Source organism: Bos mutus, chromosome 11 (assembly GCF_027580195.1).
Source record: "Bos mutus isolate GX-2022 chromosome 11, NWIPB_WYAK_1.1, whole genome shotgun sequence".
In the NCBI taxonomy this organism is placed as follows: domain Eukaryota; kingdom Metazoa; phylum Chordata; class Mammalia; order Artiodactyla; family Bovidae; genus Bos; species Bos mutus.
This window is the reverse complement of record NC_091627.1, coordinates 23,906,890-23,931,365: the sequence shown is the minus strand read 5'-3', so window position 1 is coordinate 23,931,365 and position 24,476 is coordinate 23,906,890. Positions and strand designations below refer to the sequence as shown.

Genomic DNA, 24,476 nt, shown 5'->3' with positions numbered 1-24,476 from the left:
CCATTGACTGTTTTCAGTTAAGTTACATGGTTTCACTTCATTTTGGTTAGTGCTGCCCAGGACACCTCTTCTAAAACTGTAATCATGATGAAGAAGGTTTATTTGCTACCTTAGGCATCAGTACCAATCTACCTCCCCACCCCGCCCCCCGCCGCCCTTAATCACTAAAAGCTGAGCCCTCATCAGCACTGAGTCCTGTAAAACAGTGAAGTGATGGACCAAGTTAACATCTTGACTTGGGGTTGATACCCCTTGGCACATAGAACTGAAGATAAGTCTTCAGTAGATGTCACCTGGGTTATCATCTCCAGATATGGGTGTTGCCTTTTGCAGCATTTAATTCTGTGCTCTTAGCTGTTCCTTATTTTCATGTGCCTTTAATTGGAGAGTGAGCTTTTTGAATGCAGGGAGCATACCTTGTTCATCCCTGTATGAACCGTGTATCAGGTAGCTGCTGATTACCCGCTTTGTGACTATGCTGATGAAATCGTCTCAGTCCCCCCTTCCTTTAAACACAAGCAAGCACACTTGTCTGCCTGCATGGGTGAACACACGCACGGTCTTAGAGCTGCAGCATCAGTGTCCCAAAGTTGCCATCCCATCTGGTGGGAACAATACACGATTAGTTCCATCATTCTGTCTCCTTTCCACTTACTCTTCAGTCTGGCGTGAATGGCGGAAAGGCTGTTTGGAAGCAGTTATTGAATCTCTTTCATTTTTAATCAAGCTTATCTTATTGTAGCCAATTTGATTATGCGTGACTGTGTTTATCAGAATTCATAGGGAGGAAATGTCTTCTAGAATTAAGATCAGGAGATGCAGAATGAAACTGAAATCTCAGTTAGCTGTCCTTCTGTAGTCAGGTAACGTAAAGTTTTATACATATATTTTAAAATGTAAAAATGAGGTATGATATCTGTTACTTCCATGGCATAGTAGTGCAAACAGAATAATAATGCTTAACCTCTTGAAAAAAGTATTATATGGTGTGTGTATGTGCATATATATATATATATATATGGTCACTATTGCACACTGAGTAGAGAGAAATTATTATCATTATCAGGATCTGTTTTGCCCTGTCCTTTTAGAGGTTTGTTGAATTCTCAGATTGTGTTTTATTTTTGTTATAACAATAGGCTACTAATTTTTAAAGATATGTCTTTGTGAGAATTGCATGTTTTCTGTGTGAAAAAGTGCTGTGACTAGATTCAGAAATGTAAACATTCAGAGCTACCTGTTTTGCTTCTATTTTTTCAGAGAAGTTTTTCCTAACAAATTGACTTAAAAATAAAAGTTCCGTATGGAAAATTTGTAGCATGATCATAGAAGACTATATGACTCCCTCGTGCCTGCTATTCAGGTTAACAATGGACTCGTGGCCAGCATCACATCATCTGTGGCCTCAGCCGAGCCTCCACCCCCCGAGCCTAGAGTATCATGAAGTCAATCCTGGACAGTGTAGTGTTTCATCTGAATGTGCCAGTGTGTATTTCTCAATAATAAGGACTCTTAAAGACGTGAACATGAAACCGTTATCATTTATGAAGACATGGAAAAGGATGTGGCTTCTGTCTTCTGTTACTCCATCGCCTTATTGTTATTGGGGACAACAGTGTTTACCTTAAGACACCAGAAGTTTTATTTGCAAACCTTTTTCTTGTTTTTTGATGCATGATTACAATGTCTTATATAGTGCCCTGCCAGATTTACTGCACATGACTTAACTTTAAAAATCATGACTGTTGGGTTCCATTATTAATTGGCTTAGTTTATGTGTAGTGGTCTTTTAACTTGTACTGCTTGTTAGACTGCTTTGCCTTGTTGGTAACTGGCCTTTAATTGCAATGAAGTATAGCAAACAGTAAAGTGAACAGGTGATAATGTGGGGCTAAGCTACTGAGCTGTCTTACTTCAGTATAGTTACTAGTGTATAGTTGTGTCCCATCCACAGCATTCCTGGCTGTCATTTTTTTTTTTTTTCCTAGCATCTGTAACTGTGCCCTCATGACCTCCAGTGCACTGCTGTAGTTAATATATACATATCTGTGAGGTGACATATCCATTTATGTTTATTAATTTATTGAGGTACAGTTGCTTTATAATGTTGTGTTGGTTTCTGCCGACTTTGAAGTGAATCAGATCTATGTATACATCTGTCCCTCCCTCGTGGGCCTCCCTCCCACCACCACCATCCCGCCAGTCTAGGTCACCATAGAGCACAAGCTGACTGCCTGTGCCACACGCAGGTTCCTGTTGGCTATCTGTTGTACACTTGGTAGGGTAGTTATGTCAGGAATGTATCGGTTTATTTAAGTTTATTGGTGTTGATACAGCTTCTTAGATACTCAGTGACCAACCTGAAAACATTTCTTTTTACATTTCCAAGTTCTCATCTGGGTTTCAGATGTTCCAGTGTGTCAGTGAAGGTGAAATTACTAGTTGAGAATCCGTCTGGTCTATTGGTTGTTTCCCCTAAAATATTTACCTTCTAATTTTATTTCAGTTTTCCTTGTGGAAGTGAGCATTTCCGCTCGCTTTGTTTTGATGTTGTCCTGTTCATATTTGTAATTTATCACTTCTCTTTATCTTTCTCTGTTTTAGACTTTTGCTGGTTGGCGGATGTGAAACTGCTGAAGTGGGCATATCCAAAGCTGCTAGCTGTGGACTGTCTGCCTGGAGAGTTCTTTCAGGATCACCGTATTATAAGCCCGTTACTCATGGTGGCGACAGGGTCACTGCAGTAAGTCTCATTTATGGTATTTCATTTTGTTCATTTGGACGTTATCTAAAGGTCTTAGATAAGCCCTTTGTAAGATATATGGAGAAAGAAGCAATCTGCCTTAAATGAGGAAAGTGACTTAATACAAGTGAAATTTTAGGATTTCTATCAAATATCAAATTTATCTAAAGCATGCTTTATTTAACTTGGTCTCATTTTTAATAAAAATGTTTGCAGATATGAAGAAAAAGGATTTAGCAGTATTGTTACTTGCATTTGCTTTTTTAGACCTTGACATTTATTAAGTCCTTTGGTGCTCTGGCAGCAGTTCTGAGCACTCTCACAGATTGTAGCTCATTTAACTCTCAGTAACCCTTTGAGATAGGTATTGTTAGTAGCCCAAGTCTGTTGATGAGGAAGGTGAAATTTAGCTGGGTCAGCCAGCTAGCAAGTGGCAGAATGAGAGTGCGAAATCTGGCAGGAGTTCCCTGTTCAGGTTCTTAACTGCCTTGGTTCTTCCATTTTGTTACATATTGATCGGGACTGTTTATCCACCTGTTCATTTATTCACTCTATTATTGAGCTTCTGTTTTCTATCAGTCACTCCTTTCTGCTGTAGTTAATATAGGCTAGGCTCTGCTGTGATAATAAAAATTAGCCACATAAACAGACAAATGAAAAATCCTTACATTTTTGTCGCTTACCTTGTGAAAGCGTATCCCTTATATGTGGCAAAGTCTGCTGTTGATACCAAGACCTCCTGGAAAGCTTGTTCCAAGTGATGATTAAAGGATCCGTGGAGGCTGGCACTCTTGAGGGCCCACTGTCTCAGTTTAGGGCATTAGGTGGGGAAGCAGAGAAGTAAAAGGAGGGACTTCTTACTGTCTCACACCAGAGCTGACATCGCTTCCGCTCACAGTTCACTTCCTGTAACTCATCATGTAGCTCCTCATCATGTACCCTCAAAGGGTCTGGGAAGTAGTTTTCTGTGTCCAGAAAGGAGAGAAAAACTAGACGTTAGTGAATATTAATTGTTTCTACCATATTGACCCCTGGTGGCTCAGCTGGTAAAGAATCTGCCAGCAATGCGGGAGACCTGGATTCGACCCCTGGGTTGGGAAGATCCCCTGGAGGAGGGAACAGCTACCCACTCCAGTATTCTGGCCTGGAGAATCTCATGGACTGCATAGTCCTTGGGGTTGCAGAGTCAGACACGACTGAGCGACTTTGACTTTCACCATATTGGCCACTCTGATTTGTATTTGTTTTTTTGTATAAACTGTATGATCATAATTATGGACCCTGTGCATAGCATGTTGCCTGATACGTGGTGGGCATTCATATTTTTCTAGTGAGGGAAGAAACCAAGAGACTGAAGTGAAACATGACGTAAGTGATGCTTATTCCTATGAATGTACTCATTCCACTGTTTTTGTCTCAGAATGAGTGTATTTGTTCCATTATTTCTGTCTCAAAATAATGATTTAAAATCTAAAACAATGGTTAAATGTTTCAAGGTTGAAGAGGAGCCGATGAAGAAGTACTTTTGAAGAGAAATCTGTAGCAATCATAGTAGGCCTCCATTTTTTTGTTTGCTTGTTTAGTTTTTAGCATATGCTGACCCATGTGATGGTGAATTTAGCCCAACAAGGTAGTAATTTTTTTTTTTTATTATGTCAACTACTGGCTCAGAATGGCACCAGACTCGAAACTGTTTGTGTTTGTCGATCAGTTCATATAGAACTGTGCCTTGTGCTTTTCCTTCCATTCACGATCATTCTGCTCACTCTAGCACCCATTTGTTCTCTCTGCAAGATCCAGTAAGGAGTTCAGTTTGGGTGTTTATTAGCCACATTTCATAGATCAGGAGCCCAAGGCCTGGGAGATGTAGGGCAGCAGGGATGGCACCAGGTCTCGTAGTTCCTGTTCAGCACTTTCCTCACACCCCGTGCGAAATTGCATACCTCTCATTGGCATCATCAAATTTATGCTGTGATGATTCTCCGATAATTTATTTAAAAAAAGAATGAGATAGCAGTTGGATGTCGTATTCCATATTTGTAATAATTTAGTCATGTTCCTCCCTCTGATTTCACACTCGGCTTGTCGTTTTATATGTGAGATGTTTCATAGCAGATCCGGAAAAGAGTTTTAACAGTTTTATCTCTTGACTGTAAGTCTGCAGCGTATTTTTTTAAAAATCTGTATTGAATTTGTTACAGTATTGCTTCTGTGTTACAATTTGGTTTTTGGCTGCAAGGCATGTGGGATCTTAGCCCCCTCAACCAGGGGATTAAACCCCATGCCTTGAAAGGTGAAATCCTAACCACTGGACTGCCAGGGAAGTCCCTGCAGCTTAGTTTTTTGTTTTTTTTTTTTTTAACTGACTGTGCCATGAGGCTTCCCGAATTTTAATTTCTAACCAGGGATTGAACCCAGACCACGGCAATGAAAGCACTGAGTTCTAACCACTGGACCACCGGGGTGTCCCCGAAGCGTATTTTAAAATGGCTCAATCAAAAAATAATTTTTTAAAAAGTACATATGCATACAGAAAATGCAATCATGGTGAAATGTTAATTGGTGAACTCAGGTAAAAGGTATATTTGGTATTTCATTGTGTAGTCATTTCAGCTTTTCAGTAACTATAAAATTTGTCAAAATGTTAAAGGTTGAGGGGAAAAAAAGAAAGAATAGGTAAGTGTGGAGGATATAAGATGAGAAAAGTTGGCTGACTGTGAAGGGCTGTTTCAGTGGGGTGTCATCAAGTGTGTTTATGACAGAGTCTGGGACAGGGGAGGCATGAAGAACTGTCAGGTACCACGAAGCCTTTTTTCACTGTGGCTTCTTTGAATTCTCTGTGCTTTCACTTTGCTCCTCCCTGAAGTATTGGAATCTGCTCTGCTTTGTATGATCCTTCCTTCTCTGGCCTGAAGCTTCAATATTGGAGTCTCTTAAAAGAAAATTGCTTGTGCACTGACAGAAGAAGTGGGGGGAAATATTGAATTGCAAATTGAGGGCTCCGCTGTATGATAAACTTCTTGAAATGCTGCAAGTGTATTTTAATTACGTTAGTGCCTTTTAAATGTGTCCTGCAGCTAAACTCGCAATCATTCTGCGTAGCCTTCCCCTCCCTCAAAGTAATTTCAAGCTATAGGATTAGTTCCTCTTGTCAGGTGGCAGATATTGTTCCCATATAACCGCTTGTTGTTTGTTTAAGGCTGCTATTGTGTTGGGGTGGCTATTGACAGAAAAAGTGCTGCTGACACGTATATTCTCGTCTCTCAAGGCTGCTAGGTTGTAAAAGAGGCTATGCAAAATTCAATAGATGCCTTGACCAACGTTTCCAAATTAATGTCGGTGTCATCTGTGTGAGAGTTTTATTTATTCATTTGTTCAACATCGATTCACTGCTGCAGGTATCAGAACATCAAGGTAGCAGCCCTCAAGGGGTTTGTTTACTGGACTGGATGATGCAGCTGTGTGCCCAGACGTGGGCAAGAAGCTGTAGCAGATACTGGGGGAGTCCAGTCACTGGGGAGGGGAGGGGGAGCCTGGGCTCAGGAGTCTGAAGGCTGGAGTTGGAATCCTAGCTCAGCACTACTGCTCGTGTCTTATGGCTCTTGTCTGGTTCAAATGAGATGATAAACAATAAAATGTTCTACAGTGTTCATTATTGTCTACTTGTATTTTTAAGGTGGAAATTTTGGAAAAGTGTATAAAAAAGGAACCAAATTATTTTTTTGTAGCTGATGCTGCTGCCTCTTTAGTATGGGATGTTGCTGTGGAAAGAATACAGGCTTTTGACATCCTGTTTCTCTGAGAAAATAGAAGTAATCAGAATATTTTCATAAACAGCCTCCATCAACACTTCAGCTTTGTATTTTTTCTCTTGTTATTACAGATGAGCTGTGCTTGGACCAGCCAAGGCTAGCTGCTCTGTCTGTCCACTGGATCTCACACTCTTTCTTACTGAAGGATATTTTTCCAAATCATGAATCTTGCTGCCAGTTAGGTTTATCAGCAAGCAGTGTGCATTTACTTTTCCCATTGTAAAACCTTTTTAGTTTAGGGCACTTAGACCCTACTAAATCCTGCTGCCAGCCCGTTTCTTTTTTTCATGAGTCTTCTATACTTGATCAGTTTCCTCTTTTGCTGTTCTCTCTTGAATTTACCCGGATGGGGCTTTACCTCCATGATGTCACTGAAATTGTGTTACTGGTATCAATACCCTCCAATATTTTACTGCTGCTGCTGTCTCTTCAGTCATGTCCGACTCTGTGCGACCCCATAGATGGCAGCCCACCGGGCTCCCCCATCCCTGGGATTCTCCAGGCAAGAACACTGGAGTGGGTTGCCATTTCCTTCTCCAGTGCATGAAAGTGGAAAGTGAAAGTGAAGTCTCTCAGTCATGTCTGACTCTTAGCGACCCCATGGATTGCAGCCTACCAGGCTCCTCCATCCATGGGATTTTCTAGGCAAGAGTACTGGAGTGGGCTGCCATTGCCTTTTGATTGGTATTCTTTAGTTCTAATTACTTAATCCAAAAATTAGTTATTTGATTTTATTTTCCCCTTCCCCTCTCCTTTCTTCTCCTTTTCCTATTTATTTCTATTTTGTCAAAATACACAGTATTTATATGTTAGCTTCAGCCCTTGCCCTCATTTTTCTTTAGTCATAGGTGTTCATTTATATATTTTAAAATGCTCATTTCCACTTAGGAGTTTTCCTGGTTACCTCTTGGTTGGATGAAATTATCCTTTGACAGATGTTTTGAGAGGGGCTCATAGATGAAGAGTTTCTTAGGTTCTTGTGTGTTTGGAATTGTTTTTCATAGCGTGGATATTTGAAGGCAAACCTCCGTGGATATAAGACCTTTGGTTTACTCGTTCTTTCACTGAACTTAATGAAATACTGCTCTATTGTTGGCTTTGCTTTGGGTGCAAAATTTGAAAAGTTGATGTGAGTCAGAGTATCTTCCCTTTGTGTGTTATTTGGCCATTTTGTTGGGAGTCTTTGAGGATTTCTGTATCTTTGCTTGGTAAAGAATCCATCTGCGATGTAGGAGACCCTGGTTTGATTCCTGGGTTGGGAAGATCTGCTGGAGGAGGGATAGGCTACCCACTCCAATATTCTTGGGCTTTCCTTGTAGCTCAACTGGTAAAGAATCTGCCTGCAGTGCAGGAGACCTGGGTTTGATCCCTGGGTTTGGAAGATCCCTGGAGAAGGGAAAGGCTTCCCACTCCAGTATTCTGGCCTGAATAAATATATTCCATGGACTGTGTAGTCCATGGAGTCACAAAGAATCAGACACGACTGAGCGACTTTCACTTTGAAATCTAATAGACTTCCTGGACTATTTCTTGGAGTTGATTTTTCTGGGTTAATTTTTCAGGTACCTGTTCATGCTTTCAATGTATAGATTAGATGTTTTCATTTCTGGAAGGTTTTCTTGGACCGTGACTTTAGGTGGTGGTTTTAGATAGACCTTAGACCCCTATGCTGGCTTGTCTCATCTGTCCTTTTGGACCCTGCAGTTATTTTTTTCAGTCTGGTTTTGCTTTTCACCAAGCTTGATGGTGGGCTTGGGTTGGGGTGGATGGAATGTGGGGGTTGGCAAGAGCAGTGCAGATGACACATTGGGAGTTTTCTCCTTCTGCCTACAATGATTTTGAAGTTTGGGTTATCTTTTATCTTCTTCAAGTTTAGCTGAAATAAACTTCATCGGGATTTATTTTTCCCTTCTTGCATTTTATTGCTTTTGGAGGAAATGTGGAGCTAGACCACTAGTAATGTCTTTAGTTACTCAAAGGTTCTGGTAGGAACATTTTTACCTCATCTCAAGCATGCTCCCCTGTTTGCCTTTTTCTTTTAAAGTGAAGTTCATGTAACATAAAATTGACCATGAAGTATTTTAAAGTGTACAGTTTAGTGGCATTTAGTGCCTTCAGTGTTGTGTAACCACCACTACTGTCTAGGTCCAGGGCATTTTCATCACCCCAGAGGGCAACGCCAGTTCCATTAAACAATCCCCTCTCCCCAGCTCCTGGCAATCACTGATCTGCTTTCTGTTTCCATGAATTTACCTATTCTGAAAATTTCATACAGAGTCATACAGTAGGAGATTTTATATATGATGTCTTTCATTTAGCAACATAGTTTTGATGTTCATCCATATTGTGGAATGCATCAATACTTCATTGCTTTTTATGACTGAGTAACACTCTATTGTATAGATATCCTCCTTTCTTTAGTTCGTGGACATTTGAGTTGTTTGTACATTTTGGCTATTATTAATAGTGTCACTATGAACATTTGTGGCAAGTATTTGAACACCTGTTTTCAGTTTTTTGGGGTATAAACTTAGGATGCAATTGCTGGGTCATATGACAGTTCTGCTTAACCTTTTGAACAACTGCCAGACTCTTCCACAGTGGCTGTGCTGTTTTATGTTCCCACCAGCAGTGTACTGGTGTTTCAAGTTCTCTGTACAACTTCAGTTATACTTATTTTCCATTTCTAAAATATTCTAGCTTTATCTCTTGCTTTTAAATCTAGAGACAAAAATAGTCTGTGTTATATTATTTCAAATACTTGTTTCTAAATGATTTTATTCTGGTATTTTCCAAGAATAGGATCAATTTCTTTATGAATGAAGTTTCTATTGGCAACCTGGGACAGTCTCATTTGAGAAGAGCTGCTCATTAGATTCTAATATGCATAGATTGTATTAGACTTATGTATATATTAAAAAAATTTGATTATGGCTTTATTTTGTAAGATTTGTCACTTGGTCAATTTTTTCCCAAACAAAAACAAAATCTCACCAAGATTTCTGATACTTACTGATTTTCTTAACCATTTCGTAAAATACTAGATATGCTGTAGTTTTCATTGCATAATGAAAGCACTTTATACAATGAGGAAGTGTCCCATTGATCTTTAATTGTATGATGTGTGTTTATTTTTTAGGTACCAAAGACACTGGGATTATTAAGGATGTTAAGTGGCAAGTTTTACAGTCGCCAGGGACAAGAACAGGTAATGCAGATTGGCTTAACTTAGAAAACATTTTCACCAAACTCTACTTAAGGACAAAGTTGAATGAACCTTGAACATGATAGATTTTCACCTGAATTTGCTCTTAATTATACACTATGTAGGTGTATGCATTAATAAGGATTCATGAAGCTGTTCACTGAAGATTTGTGTATTTTACTATGTATGTCATTCTTATCTCAATAAGGAAAATTAAAAGAAAATTTCAAGAATGAACCTAGTCCTCTTGGGTCTGGGAATATAGCCCAAAGAAGTCTCCTGGAAGCATTATATATCTTTGAATCTTCTTATTTTATCTTACTTGGGAGTTTTGTATCCTTGTCCATAACATATACTTTTTATTTGTTGATTTTAAAATATTCCTTCCCTTGCATTACAGTTTTCCAGTTAGCATTCTCTTTGGCCGTTTCATGGAGTTTGTCTTTATCTTGCAGATGAAGAACTATATGAAAGACTAAATGCCTTGGCCTCTGCCATGTACTTGATTCTTTCTAATGTACTGTGTTGCCTCTGTTGTTCTTTCTGTGACCACATTAGTTCATGAGAGCATTACTTTTTTGAGTCAGACTTCTCAACTACAGTGGGTTCAACTATCTACTGAAATCCTTGAGGGCAGGGATTTATGTTTGTTTTGTTCACTGCAGGTTCCCTAGAGTATAAAACAGTGCCTGGCATGTATTATGTATTACTAAATATGTAATATGCAATAAATGTTGAGTGTTGGAAGAATAGTGCTTACAAATTCACCTTTTATTGAGCTGAGTTTTTTTTTCTTTAAGCGTATGTAATAATTTAGAACATTTTGAATGCATGTGATAGAATTCAGTCCTTTGCTTTGAATACAGCTTGTCCGTGTGAAAGGTATAATAAAATTGGAAATCACTTGTTTTTGATTGCTCTGTATAGATGATAAACAACTGAAGAAAGTGAGACAATTTAGTCTACATACAAAGATCTGATATTTAACATTGAAAAAAGTCTCTTAGAATGGACAGTTGAAAAGTTTTATTGCAGTGTTTGAGAGAAGAAGTTCCTACTCCAAATATTGCTGGAAGTTGTAGAAGACTTTAATTAGTGTTTTTAATTAACACAAGATCAAATGGACATTTGAGTTAAGGATTTATTGTAAGTGAGAAGTAGAAGTTAAAATAACGTTCACATTATTTCAGTGGCATTTTGTTAGTATCACATTGCTACACAAGAGAATGAGTGAAGTAAGAGGAAAATACCTTTTAAAGAATTTTAGGGAGCAGTTTAAGATGGGAAGGGGTAAATAGGAAAATTGACAGTGAAGTTAATTAAAAGGGCCATAAATGAATTATTAATGTACGAAGACAGTTTACTGTGCAAAAATGTCCTTGTAAATCCTCTTGCGATGCTTCTACCCCTTGATAATCACTTACCAAGTAATTAGTTTGCTAGACCACCTTTGAAGTTAAAGCCTCATGGAGCAAACTGAAGCAGGTGGTAAGTGATAGTCACTGTTTTTCTTTTCCTCACCTTTATTGAGAGGTAATTGACACATGAAATTGTAAGATAGTTAAATTGATGATTTGATACAGGTACATATACATTGTGAGAAGATTTTCTGCCACTGACTTAATACATGTATCACCTCACATATTTACTTTTTGTGTCTCTGTTACACTTAAATCCTACCCTCAACAAATTTCAATTATACAATACAGTGTTATGACCTGTAGCTATCAGTGTTCTACCTTAGGTCCTCAGACTTTATTCATCTTATAACTGAAAGATTATACAACTTTATCAACCTCTGCCTTTCCTCCAGTCCCCAGCCCCTGGTAGGCAAACACTATTCTGTTCACTGTATTTATGATTTTGACTTATGATTGTCTTTATAGATTCTGTGTATAAGTGATACAACAAGTATTTGCCTTTTTTTAATCTTGCTTATTTCACTTAGCAAAATGCAGTCCAGTCTCATTCATGCTTTTTTTGCAAATGACAGGATTTCCTTCCTTTAAAGAAGATGAATAATATTCCATGTTGAAGAATAAAGATTAATATAATTAATTCTTTATATATTAATTTATATATAAAATAGGGATCTGCTTTCATTCTTTTGCATGTGGCTGTCCAGTTTTTCCAGTATCATATATTGATGAGACTATTTTCCCCATTGTGTATTCTCGGCTCCTTTGTTGTAAATTAATGGACCATGTATGCTTGAGTTTAATTCTAGCCTCTCTGTTCTATTCCATTGCCCTGTGTATCTGTTTTTATTCCAGCTTCATATGTGTTTAATTACTATTTTCAGTATAATTTAAACCTGGATGTATGGTGCCTCTGGTTCTTCTTTGTCAGGATTATTTTGACTCCTTGGGTATTTTGTGGTACCATACAAATTTCAGGATTATTTTTTTTATCTCTGTAAATAATGCCTTTGTAATTTTGACAGAGATTGCATTGAATCTATAGATCACTTTGGGTGGTATGGACATTTTAACAATAGTAATTTTTCCAGTCCATGAACATGGAATGTCTTTAATTTGTGCCTTCTTCAGGTTCTTTCATTAATGTTTTATGGCTTTCAGTGTATATGTCTCTCACTTTCTTGTTTAAATTTATTCCTAAATATTTAACTGTTTTTGATATTAATGCAATTGTTTTCTTAATTTCTCTTACTGATAGTTTGCTCTTACTGTCTCTTGCAATTTTATAAATTTATTTATTCTAACAGGTTTTTGATAGAGTCTTTTCTATATATAATATCATGTGATCTGCAAACCGAGCCAATTTTATTTCTTCCTTTCTGAATTGTATGCCTTTTAATTATTTTTCTTGCCTAATTGCTCTGGCTAGGGCTTTTTTTTGTACCATGTTGGATAAAAGTGCCAAGTTACATATTAGTGACCAACATTCCAGCTGTTGATGATTAAAATGAAAATGACATTCATAGTTGAGGACTGTGAAAGAATTTCAAAGATATATTTTAACCAGAGTGAAAATTAGTTACATCTAAATTTTGTTACCTTTACAACAACTTAAATTTGATGGAGAAGAGAACAAGATTGTCATTCATATAAGCTGACAAATCTTAATACAATAGGCAGGGTTTGAATGTTTGAGGTTTACTTTTTTTGTGGTGTACAGTGGTGGAAAAGCCATTTCCTCCTATTTCCAGAGCACACACTCCTGAATTCTCTTCTTTGCCAACCAACAGACTTTCCAGTTTCTAAATACTGCAGACTCTGCTCAGGTTTCTGAGTACTGCATACTCTGCTCACAGAATTCAGCATGGATTTTCCGCTTTACATCTTGTGTTGCAGTTACTGACAGGATAATAAATTATTTTCTGGTCCAGAAGTACCCTGCATGCTGTAGACCCTCAGAAAACTTTCTACAAATAAAAAGCAGAGTTTATGCTTTAAAAGGAAATCACCGTGTTTTTAAAGTAATATAGGTGACTTATCTGTCTTTGGCAGGCTACAATTCAGTTCCTACTAATAAACATGTCTTCTTACTGTGCATGTTTATGGAAGTTAAACAGATAACTTGAGACTTGAAAGAAACAAACATTTAATGTGTATTTTATATGTATGGGTGTAATGCCTGAGATTTGCTTTAAAGTCCTCCAGGGGACAGAAGTCCCCAGTGGCATTGTGGTGATTGGGGAATGACACATGAGACAAACTTGAAATGTTGATGTTTGTTTAAGATGGTCGTTGGGCCCATGGGTATTTATTATACTGCAGTTTCAGCTTTTGTGTGTGTGAGTGCAAATTTCTGCAACAAAATGCTTATGAAAGGGAGTGGTACTTTTGCAGTGTGGATGTCGTGGCATCAAAGGAAACTAAGGGCATCCAGAAAAAAAAAGCCAGTGGGGACATTTCAGTGAATATATTTATTGCTTAAGTGTGCAGGAAGGATGGAAGGGCGGGAGGGACGAAAACAAAAGGATGTTTAACGTATTGGTTCATTATTTCCCTGCTCATAATTCTGTTATTCACATTGTTTAGTGTACATTTTTTGGCTTAGTTTTGTGTGTGTGTGTATGTGTATTTTTATAAACTTCCTACCTGTTTTCAAAGCACTTTTTAAAAATTAATTAATTAATTTTAATTGGAGGTTAATTACTTTACAGTATTGTAGTGGTTTTTGTCATACCTTGACACGAATCAGCCATGGGTGTACATGTGTTCCCCATCCTGAACCCCCCTCCCATCTCTCTCCCTCAGAGCACTTTTAGTGCAGTTGTTTAATGGAGTTCCTGCATGTTCAGCACCTGAGTAATTGTTCAGGTGCTGAAGCAATAAAGTATACTTGATCGTAATTTCTACTGAGGAGCATGCCTTCACTATTAGAAAGGCTGTGGCCTAGGTGAGGGCAGTGATCGTGGTCCCCTCAGGGCACATGGAGCTGGAGGGGAGTCTTTGCATGTGGTTCAGGTCCTGCTGTTTATATAGAATGATGATCTTGGGCAAGTGTTGTCACACTTCAGGTCTTCAGTTTCTTCATCTGTAGACTCTGAAGAATGGGTAGAAAGTTCTTTTTATTAACACAGATCAGTGCTTCAGAGGCCCGTCTTGTGCAGAACCATGGAGCTAGTTGACATAGAGTTGTGAGAGGAAGATGCCAGGTCCTTCATCTACTTGTTGGGGCTTCCCTGGTGGCTCAGACGGTGAAGAGTCTGCCTCCAGTTTGGGAGACCCAAGTTTGATCCCTGGATCGGGAGGAATCCCCTAGACAAGGAAATGGCAACCCATTCCAGTATTCTTGCCTGGAAAATCCCATCTGGCCTCAAAGAGTTGGACACAACTTCACTTTCACTTTCACTTTCATCTTCTACTCATTGTTCCATCTCCATCACAGAGGAAGAGATGTGGTATATGCAGGTTTTTGCTTGATGTGCTTTTGCTTGCGTTGCTTCTCCTTCTCAAGCATTTGTATTTTAATCTCTTACATTTCATTATGACAATCTGGAATAGATTTATATCCCATTAAAGTGATCTTGTCTGTTCACTCATCCAGCAGTATCCCTCACTTCCAGAAATTGTTCTCCTTGTTTTTGATGGCCAGTATGCCTAGTTGTTTTATACCCGAGCACTTAAATTCTGTCTGCAGAGGCCAGGTAGATAACAATGGTGAATCAAGTCTGTTGTAAATTCTGTTCTTTTTTGGTATAGTCATTGTTACTTTTCACTTCTGCAGCTTTCAGCCTTAATCTTGGGGCCATAATAGAAAATAATGGGGGTTTTGGCTGGCTGGAAAGCTCATGACCCTTCTAAGAGGGTAACTACTACCTAATTCCAGCCGATTATGTCCTTTGGGCCCTGTGTTGCCAGCTTTTCTAAATGTGCAGGAGAAATATCGTTATGGGCTGCCGTTTTCTGGTCTGTTTTATTTTTTGTGGGGAGACTACGTTAGAGCCTGTTCTTAATAAATGGTTGAATGGGAAATAGGTCTTCAGTTAGTATTTCTTCAGTTCTTCCAGCTCTGTTGTAGTTGTTCGGTAGGTAACATCTCTGCTGAGGATGGTTTCTTTGTGGTACCTGAGCAAACCTGGTGTCCTCGTGGGAAAGGACTGAGAGTATGTGGCAGGTAGAACTGGGAAGGCTAGTCTTCCTCTGTGTAGCCCAGGTTTGGCCATGTAAGGTCAGTAGATTACCAAGTGTCTCTGTTTTGTGGCAACACTTAGATTCCTTAAATCGAATAATTTGCCAGCAGATATGAAAAATCTTACCCATCTAATGTATTTCTTAAATTAAGGCATGCATTTTCCTCTAGTCGATCTTTTATTCCCTTTGAACCCTTCTCCCCTCCATCTCTTCCTCTGCTTCTCATTCACAGCATGAATTTGTGGCTTGTCCATGGTGTAAAATATTCCAGGCGTTGTGTTCATATAGAATCTTGTAAAAATTATGAAATTCAAGAAATGCATAATTTTGTCAACATCAACCCATAAGATACTGAGAACTCATAGTAATATATGTATGATATAAAGGAATGGTTTTATAATGCTCACTTATTTGGATTTTACGTTATATGTAAATCATAACACTATAAAGGAGATTGAAAAAACACCTTTGGGCAGAATTCTTGTTTTTTGTTTTCTGGAGCACCTTTATAATGTTATGAAGCTGTTCTAGTCCTTAATTATGCGAGATTGCTTACGACAAGGCAACCCTGAAGAACGATATTAATTTCTGGAAGTTATTTCTATTGGCTACAAGTCCCTTGCTCTGACATTATTGTAATATAATTGTTGTCTAGGACGGGATCTTCAAAATGAGCCTCTCTCCAGATGGGACCCTCCTTGCAGCCATTCATTTCTCAGGAAAGCTAAGCATCTGGGCCATCCCGTCTCTGAAGCAGCAGGGGGAGTGGACTCAACACGAGCAGGTGTGTCTCTCGATTGTCATTATTCCTAGAATGATTCTCGCGTGAGGGTGAGTACTGACCATACGGATTTCATTTTTGTGATATTTTACGTTTATTTAAAATGTGGCTCACAGCTATTATTTATTCTGATCATTCCTAAGCTGTCCTTTGTTTAAAATATTATCACAGTAGCAGGACAAATGTGCAACAGAGCAGCACTCCTTGCTGATACTGATCTGTAGAACGGGACACTGTATCCTGAGTGTCCTCTGTCCACTGAACTCTGCATGTCCCCTGCCTCCTCATTCCCCACATACAGAATGGAGATGTTAATTTTTCAGCAAAAGTTAGCTAATATCAAAGATTCAAAAGGTCATTTTCTTCAAAAGAGTTCCCCTTCTTTCCAGATCTTGTAGTTCCAGTAATCCTGGGCCTCCTTCAGGTTGAAGGGAGTTCTCTTTACTCCTAAGGTAGTTAGAGAAGATACAGAGAAAGATAGAGCTGTTCAGCTTTTTAGTGTCTGGAAATGACAGGGATTGAGAGGTAAACAATTGAGTTGTTTAGGAACAGATAGAATCAACATCTATTGTAATCTAAATCAGCATGGGCAGGTGAGGTCTGCTCGTCTAATGCCATGTGTTGTGATAGAATGAAGATTTAAGAAAGATGCTTTCAGGTGCCTGCAGCTTATGTTATAAACGGTTTAATCCTCTGAGGATCATTTTGTATGTCAGCCCTGTGAGTGTTGATTCTCCTTCCCTCGTATCTGCATGCCCCTTTCCTAGAGGAATATCCGGCCATCAGCTTTGGTGATAGTTTTGTGATTCTGGATAGAAATCTATTCCCTGAAAGATATGAATAGATCCAGGTCTTTCTGTTAGCATTCTTTTGAATTTTATTTCATCAGAATGCACCATTGAAAGAATTCTTAATGAGCAAACAGCATTTTGTATTTCTCAGACTAGAGGAAAAGAGAAAGGGCCTCTACATTTTTGTACTCTTTCACAGACTTTGTTTTTGCTGTTTTTTTTCTCTTAGAAACAATTTTAGGAAGATTTTTTTCCCTCCCTAATTCCTCATTGTGTTGAATTTAATTTGATCTCCACATCTCAGCCACTCTCACTTACTGGATCTAAATTTGCTCTAAAATAGAAGAGATCTTCCTCAGTTTTCAACCTCAATAACCAAATACAGGGACATTCTTTCTGTCTCTTGTGAAATGAGAGCTAAGTTGACTTATATCTTCTCTCTAGAAGTGAAGTGAATCAGCTCCTAAAACTTTGTTTAATATGTTCAGCTGGGCTCATCAGATAATTGATCCAGAAGGTACCATGTATTTTTCATGGTTATCAATGTACAGTGATGAAATATTTACCTTTCATTATTGGAATAGACCCTGATGTTCTATTTTATGTGGGAAATTTTACATTTGGGCAAACTTTTTCTTTAAAGGTGAACACTGATTATTAAAGTCATTTATAAAAGAAACATTGATCGAGTTCTGAAGCACACTTCATATTTCATCTTTTGAGTATCCTGGAATGTCATACATATTGAATAAGCACTATCTTAAAGAAATCCATTAGTATGCTCTTTTTTTTTTTTTTTTTAATTCTGGATACTTTTTATGCTTGCAAAGATCAGTTGCATCTGTTGCAGTCTTTATTGGCACACATTTGAATTTTTAACTGGTTAGACATTTTAATCCTTATTTGCCAATCAATTTCATTATAATTTATTACACTTTAGCTCATGAATGTTATTCATTAACTTTTTATAATGATTCTCTTAAAAACACAAAAATTGTTTAAGAATCTTAACTCAGGAGTGAATAACTTTGAATATCTCAGTCGTTTGGAATAGGTCATCAGAAAAGTAATGTGAAAAAAACGAAGGGACTTCAGAAATGGCCACAGGGATCCACGGGAGGGGTGAGTTCAGGTCAGGAATTCGCCTGTGGTGTTGTCTTAGGGAGAGTCTTTTGAACAGAAATACCCCGAGAGTTTAGAAGGCAGTTCGTCAGGAATTGCTGAAGCCCGGTGTTTGTGTCGTACCTCTGAGTTTCCGCCTCACCCCTGTAGCTCTGATTAGTGCCCCTCATACAGCCTGTGGACAAGACGGTACGATGATACAGCACCTCAAGCTAGTTGTACCTTTTATTATAATTTACACATTTTGGGGGCTTATGTATCAGTTTCTTTTTATTTGCTTGGTATAAATTACCTCCTTTGGATGCCTGAGTAAACTGGAAGAAAGAGGATTTAAGACTCACAAAACTGAAAACCACGGATCTTAGTTGCCATCACCAGGGACATTTTCAAGTAGTGGGGTCCTTTGCTGAGGGGTCCGTGGTTTAGTGATGTCCCTGGACCTGATCCTACCTTTGGAGCCTTTCTCACTGCTGCTCAGCACGTCCTCATTCCAGAGTGCGGCCCCTCACAGGCTGGGGGCTGCCAGCGCCCCCCTTGACGGCTGCTGCTCAGCACCTGGAAAGACTCTAGCTGAACAGGACTGAATCTGCCCTCTGAGACCCCTGCCAGTGCTAGCTTCACAATAAATTCTTGTCCAAAGTTGAGAACAGGGAGGGCATTTAACCGTATCCATTCTGAGGTTATGGTTGGAATACTGTAGAGGCTCCTCGTCTGGTCATTATGCTGTTTACACCTGCTCCTTGAACCCTCCTCTCCTGCTCCCTATTTTTGTCTAACCCTTTTCTGTTTTACTTTCTGAAACTTCATTCTATCAATAAACAAGTTGCTAGGAGGCTTCAGCATTTTTACAGAGCATTCTGAAATAAATGTATCAAGTTTACAGAACTCAGTAGGATTGAGGTGCAGGTATGTAATAGTCTTGTAGCTTTTATAAAATTAACTCTAATTATATATATTAAATAATAGCCTCTATGCACTGAGCACTTACTTTGCCTTAGGATTTTCAGCAAGTAGGCAGCAGACCTGAGGTTTGGTTTCATGCTCCTTTGGCTCTGATGTCCATGCTCTTTCCATGACCATGCGAGAAAATAAATATATTTTTAAAAGGTGAGAAAAACCCTATTGGTTAAGCTTTTTATCAGGCTTTATTTATTTGATCTTTAAAAGAAGAGAGACAAATTCTTTTTCTCAGTGCACTTAATACAGCTTTCTTCAGCCTTCTCAGATACATTGAATTCCAGAGCCGTTAATAGTTAGTGTGTACCAGATACCAGAATAAGTAACTGAGAAAGCCTCTCGCTGATAAACCCTTGACTTTACGATGGATATCTACAGTACTTCTGACGTGGTGACATGAGGTGAGGGTGTTAGCTGTTCAACAAAAGGAGTTTGAACAATCATACCGTGTTTGAGTCTTTCACCTGTATCCAGGGGATTAATCACATTGGGTATTGGACATTTTAGATTTGGACTTGAATGTCTGGGGACAGTGACTAAAATCTAGTGTAGCAGTCAGATAACAGAGAACAAGCTAGTGGTTACCAGTAGAGAGAGGGAAGAGGGGAGCAGAAAGACATGGGTAGGGGATTAAGGGGTACAAACTGTTATGTATAAAATAAGCTGCAAGAATATATTGTACAGTGTAGGAAATACAGCCAATATTTTATTATAACTAAAAATGGAGTCTAACCCATAAAATTTTTGAATCACTGTGTTGTACACCTGTAACTTAATGTAATACTGTACATAAGCAATACTTAAGCAAAAAAAGTCAAATAGTGCAGTCGAGTAAATGTAATAAAACTTTAATGTAACCATGCTGTATAGAGTAGGTTGTCACTTATAATAAAGTTCAAGTATTTGAATCTATACTGAGTCCTAGAGTAGAAAATGTAATAAAGCACAGTCCCTTGCCCTTAAGACATTCATTGTCTTGCAAGGGAAATTATTAACAAATTAAGAAAATAATGTGTTAGTATTTTGCTTCTTTTGGTGGTGTTGGTGGGGGGGATTGTTGGGAGTAAATGGTGTTTGTATAGTAAAGCTTGGCTGTCAACAGCAATTTTATTTCTTTTGTTTACTTCACAATCTTATTAATCAGAACATGCTTTTAGCTCATTTTAAGAGATGGGAATAGTGCTGAAGAAAGTTAATTTAGATTGCTAAATGTTAGAATTGATGTTCCACTTCGACTCAGGTCCTCTGACTTAATAGGTCAAGCCTGCCCCCCCTGCCACCCCCCAGAGACTCTTCTTACAGCACTTACATGTAGAAATCCTGACTTTAAGTGGGAAAGTTGGGTGCTAGCTAAGATGTTAATGGGAAACAAGGAGAGACAACCCATGTGATTTCTATGAATGGCACCTGGAGTTGTGTGCTTCATCATGTAGAGATAACTGGGAACATGAAAATACTAATGTACAAGAGGTATAGTGGAACTTCCCTGGTAGCTCAGACAGTAAAGCATCTGCCTGCAATGTAGAAGACCCAGGTTCAGTCCCTGGGTTGGGAAGATCCCTCAGAGAAGGGAATGGCTACCCATTCCAGTATTCTTGCCTGGGGAGTTCTATGGACCGAAGAGCCTGGCAGGCTACAGTCCATGGGGTCGCAAAGAGTTGGCCATGACTGAGTGACTAATACTTTCACTCTTGGACTTTTTCATATTGTCACTTACCAAATATGTGGTGTTATTTTGTATATTCATCCCTGACTGAAAATATTGAAAAATGCTTAAACAACTGAAAAACACTTCCAACAGCTGCTCTTTTTTCATTTGTCCAGCAATAGTTGAGTGACCTTGGGCCAGGTTAGGGCAGGCTTTGGATTTCTTTGCGGCTTCTCTGGGAAAGAAATGGACAGCCAATTAGTTTAAAATGGTGCATGTAAGGTATGGAGACTTAGTGTATATAGTATATGGGGACTTATACTAAAGCATAAGACTAGTATACTGTTCACCTACAGTGTACTAAAGTATATATACTTATAAGTACTATATACTTATATATGTACTATATATACACTTATATATGTATTAGTTCAGTTCAGGCACTCAGTCGTGTCCGACTCTTTGCGACCCCGTGGACTGCAGCACGCCAGGCTTCCCTGTCCATCACCAACTCCTGGAGCTTGCTCAAACTCATGTCCGACAAGTCGGTGATGCCTTCCAACCATCTCATCCTCTGTCGTCCCCTTCTCCTGCCTTCACTCTTTCCCAGCATCAGGGTCTTTTGCAGTGAGTCATTTCTTTGTATCAGGTGGCCAACGTATACTGTAGTATATAAGACCTTATATACTAAATGGTGTATACGGTATATAGGGACTTAAGGCTTCACCTTCCAATACAGGGAGTGTGGATTCAGTTCTCTGGATGGGGAGCTAAGATCCCATATGCCTCACAGCCAAAAAACCAGAACGTAAAATAGAAGCAGTATTGTAACAAGTTCAATGAAGACTTTAAAAATGGTCCACATCAAACAATCTTAAATATATAGAGAAAGTATGTGTGTGCTAAGTTGCTTCAGTCGTGTTTGACTCTCACTCTTTGAGACTCCATGGACTGTAGTCCATCAGGCTCCTCTGTCCATGGGAGATTCTCCAGGCAAGAATACTAGAGGGGGTTACCATGCCCTCCTTCAGGGGATCTTCCTGACTCAGGGATTGAACCCGTGTCTCCTGTGTCTCTTGCATTGGCAGGCAGGTCCTTTGCCTCTAGCGCCGCCTGGGAATCCCATGTAGTCAGCTTACAGCTTTACCTTGAATGTTGCCCAAGAAAAAAATTAATGTTTCTCTTGCCTGATACGGACTTAAAGTCTTTTACCAAATTGTGAATTCAGCTTGTCTGGGCCTTTATTCAAGCAATACTTTATTAGTTTTCATAATACTATGCTTTATTTGAATGAGTGTTTTCTCTGTAAAATCTAATGATTAAAGATAGTTTGGAAATGTCTATTCTGATTTACTTCTATCCAGTTTTCAGTTGATTAAATACTTTGGCTTTCATTGTCAATATGAAAATCCATCTGGCTAGAAATCTGTATTAAGTTTTGTTCATGTTTAGAATATATAGTAAAATTGCCAAAGTGATTTTCATTTCCAACATTTCCCATATGTTATGTTTATATATTGACATCTCATTTTTGGCCTTAATTTTTCTCTGAAGTTTTATTACTTGTTTGTGCTTCCTTAGATGTAGTAGATATAAGACTTACCATTTCCATTTGATTTTATTTTCTCTTTGACACGTAGTAGGTGCTGGAGTAATTTTGTGAAGGGGATGAATCAGTGAAGGATAAGTGGGAAGATGATAGTTCTTGTGATTAATCGGGATCTTACCCACAGCTGTTTTCACAGCTTCACTAGACTGTCAGTTCTTTGAGAAGAGACACTGAACACATATTTCTTTCCTGAGATCTAACAGAGGGCTTGGCATGTTAAATACTGATAAATGTTTGTGGAATGAATAAACATTTAAAGGTTACTTTCATGCTATGATGACAGGGTCTTTGTTATGTTTAGCTTCAAGCCATTAAAAAAGAAGTCAACAAATAAAATCCTTAAATCTGAGAAGACAGATTTAAGCCTAATGCATTAGCCACAATAGCCTTTCTGTACGAAATCTGTAACTGTATTCTTGGGGCATCCTCCTAGGCTGTTTTCAGGCATATGGTAGCATGTCATACAGGGAAGAATGATATGGAGGTTGCTTCTCAGAACATATCAACACAGTACTGGGAGTGAGTGCCAACTCTGTACTTTCGTAGAGGTCTTGGGAGCTTGGTGATCCTGTCCTCAAAACAACAGCCTCCGGAGTTTGTGTCAGATGCTGTAAAGCAGAGCCAGACCATGGTTCTCACAGATAAAGTCCTTGGGGTTCTAGGGTGGTAAGTTTGGGCCAGTTTGAATAGTACGAGGGGAGCAGTGGGAATGTCACCTTAGAAAGTGGTGAGGGACAAGCCATCAGGATAATGGTCTGGCAGGTCACCTCTGCCTGAGGCAGAGTTAAGTTTGGGATTTTGTTTGCTCTTCTTTCTTAAATATACTGTACAGATAATTCTATCAAACTCCCACATATTGTAAAGTTGAATGCTTAGTTCAGACATGTAGACTGAATTGCTATGTACTCCTAAGATAAAGATACAATTATATATATACCTCAAAGAATTTAAAACAGGTACTCAGACACAGTACATTTTCATACATGTTCACAGCAGCCACAAGTTGGAAATAAGCCAAATGTCTATTAATAGAAGGATGAACAAACAAATTGTGGTATATACATGTGATAGAATATTATGCAACCATATAAAAGGAAAGAATGTGAATTCTTAGGTCAATCTTGGGAACATTATTATAATCAAAAGAAGCCAGACACACAAGGTTACCTATTGTTTGAACCCATTTATACAAAATATCCAGAATAGGTAAATCCGCACAATCAGAGGGTAAAATTGTTGATGGCTGGGGAGAAGGGAAAAGCGAAGCAAAGGTGCAATGACTAAGCGGTTTTATTTTGAAATGATAAAAAGGTTTTGGAACTAGATGGAGGTGGCAGAACACTGTGAATGTACTAAATAGCACTAAATTATTTGTTTAAAAGTGGTTAATTTTATGTTATGTTCGTATCAGCTCAATGAAAAAATGATCTCATTAATCCTCTTCTCCCCACAAACCCCCCAAACAAAAGGAATGCGTAGAATTAGAATAGGATGCCTGTTGTCTTGTACTTTTTTTTTTTTTTTTTTTCCTGAATAAGGCTAGTATTTCCCTACCTGTGTCCTCTGCATGCTGTGTTCTGTGACTGGAATGTGGTCCTCCGTCCATTTTCCACATCCAAGTCTTATCCAGCTAGAAATGTATACAGCAGCATCAGGCTTTCTTTGTTCCTCTTCACCTCCCTTTATCTTTCTCAATGTACGTGTGCGTGCTCAGTGGTGTCTGACTCTCTGCGAACTCCTGCCACCCGCCCTCCCCCCATGGACTGTAGTCCACCAGGCTCCTTTGTCCACGGAATTTTACAGGCAAGAATACCGAAGTGGGTTGTCATTTGCTTCTCCAGGGGATCTTCTCAACCCAGGGACTGAATGCGGGTCTTGCCTCTCCCACAGTGGCAGGTGGGTTCTTTACCCTTGCACCGCCTGGGAAGCCCTCATCTTCCTGAAGCCTGTATCCAAAATCGTCTCTTCATCCTTTGAGGACCCCTAGCACTCTTATCTGTAGGTCTTTTTTGGGGCAGTTACCAAATTTGACCTTGGGTTATAGTTATTTATACCCATTTATTAGTTATATCCTTGAGTATGGGGCCTGTAATGTCTGATTTTTTTCTTTTCACAGTGTAAGCACACAGTGTTCATTGGCTAAATATCAGAAGAAACCACACGTTTGAGGAGCCGTGGGAATATTTGTACTATGCCAACTTAATT

General features: G+C 38.8%; 1 protein-coding gene across 2 annotated transcripts in view; it reads left to right on the top strand.

Annotated features, from left to right (window-relative positions):
• The window catches only part of NBAS (NBAS subunit of NRZ tethering complex), a 329,480-nt gene that overhangs the window by 57,320 nt on the left and 247,684 nt on the right, over positions 1-24,476 (top strand). For both annotated transcript variants that reach the window (XM_005891040.3, XM_070379139.1), the window contains 3 exons: positions 2,605-2,743; positions 9,695-9,763; positions 16,019-16,147. In XM_005891040.3, coding sequence (XP_005891102.2) covers positions 2,605-2,743; positions 9,695-9,763; positions 16,019-16,147 — 337 coding nt within the window. The remainder of the gene's footprint in view (positions 1-2,604; positions 2,744-9,694; positions 9,764-16,018; positions 16,148-24,476) is intronic.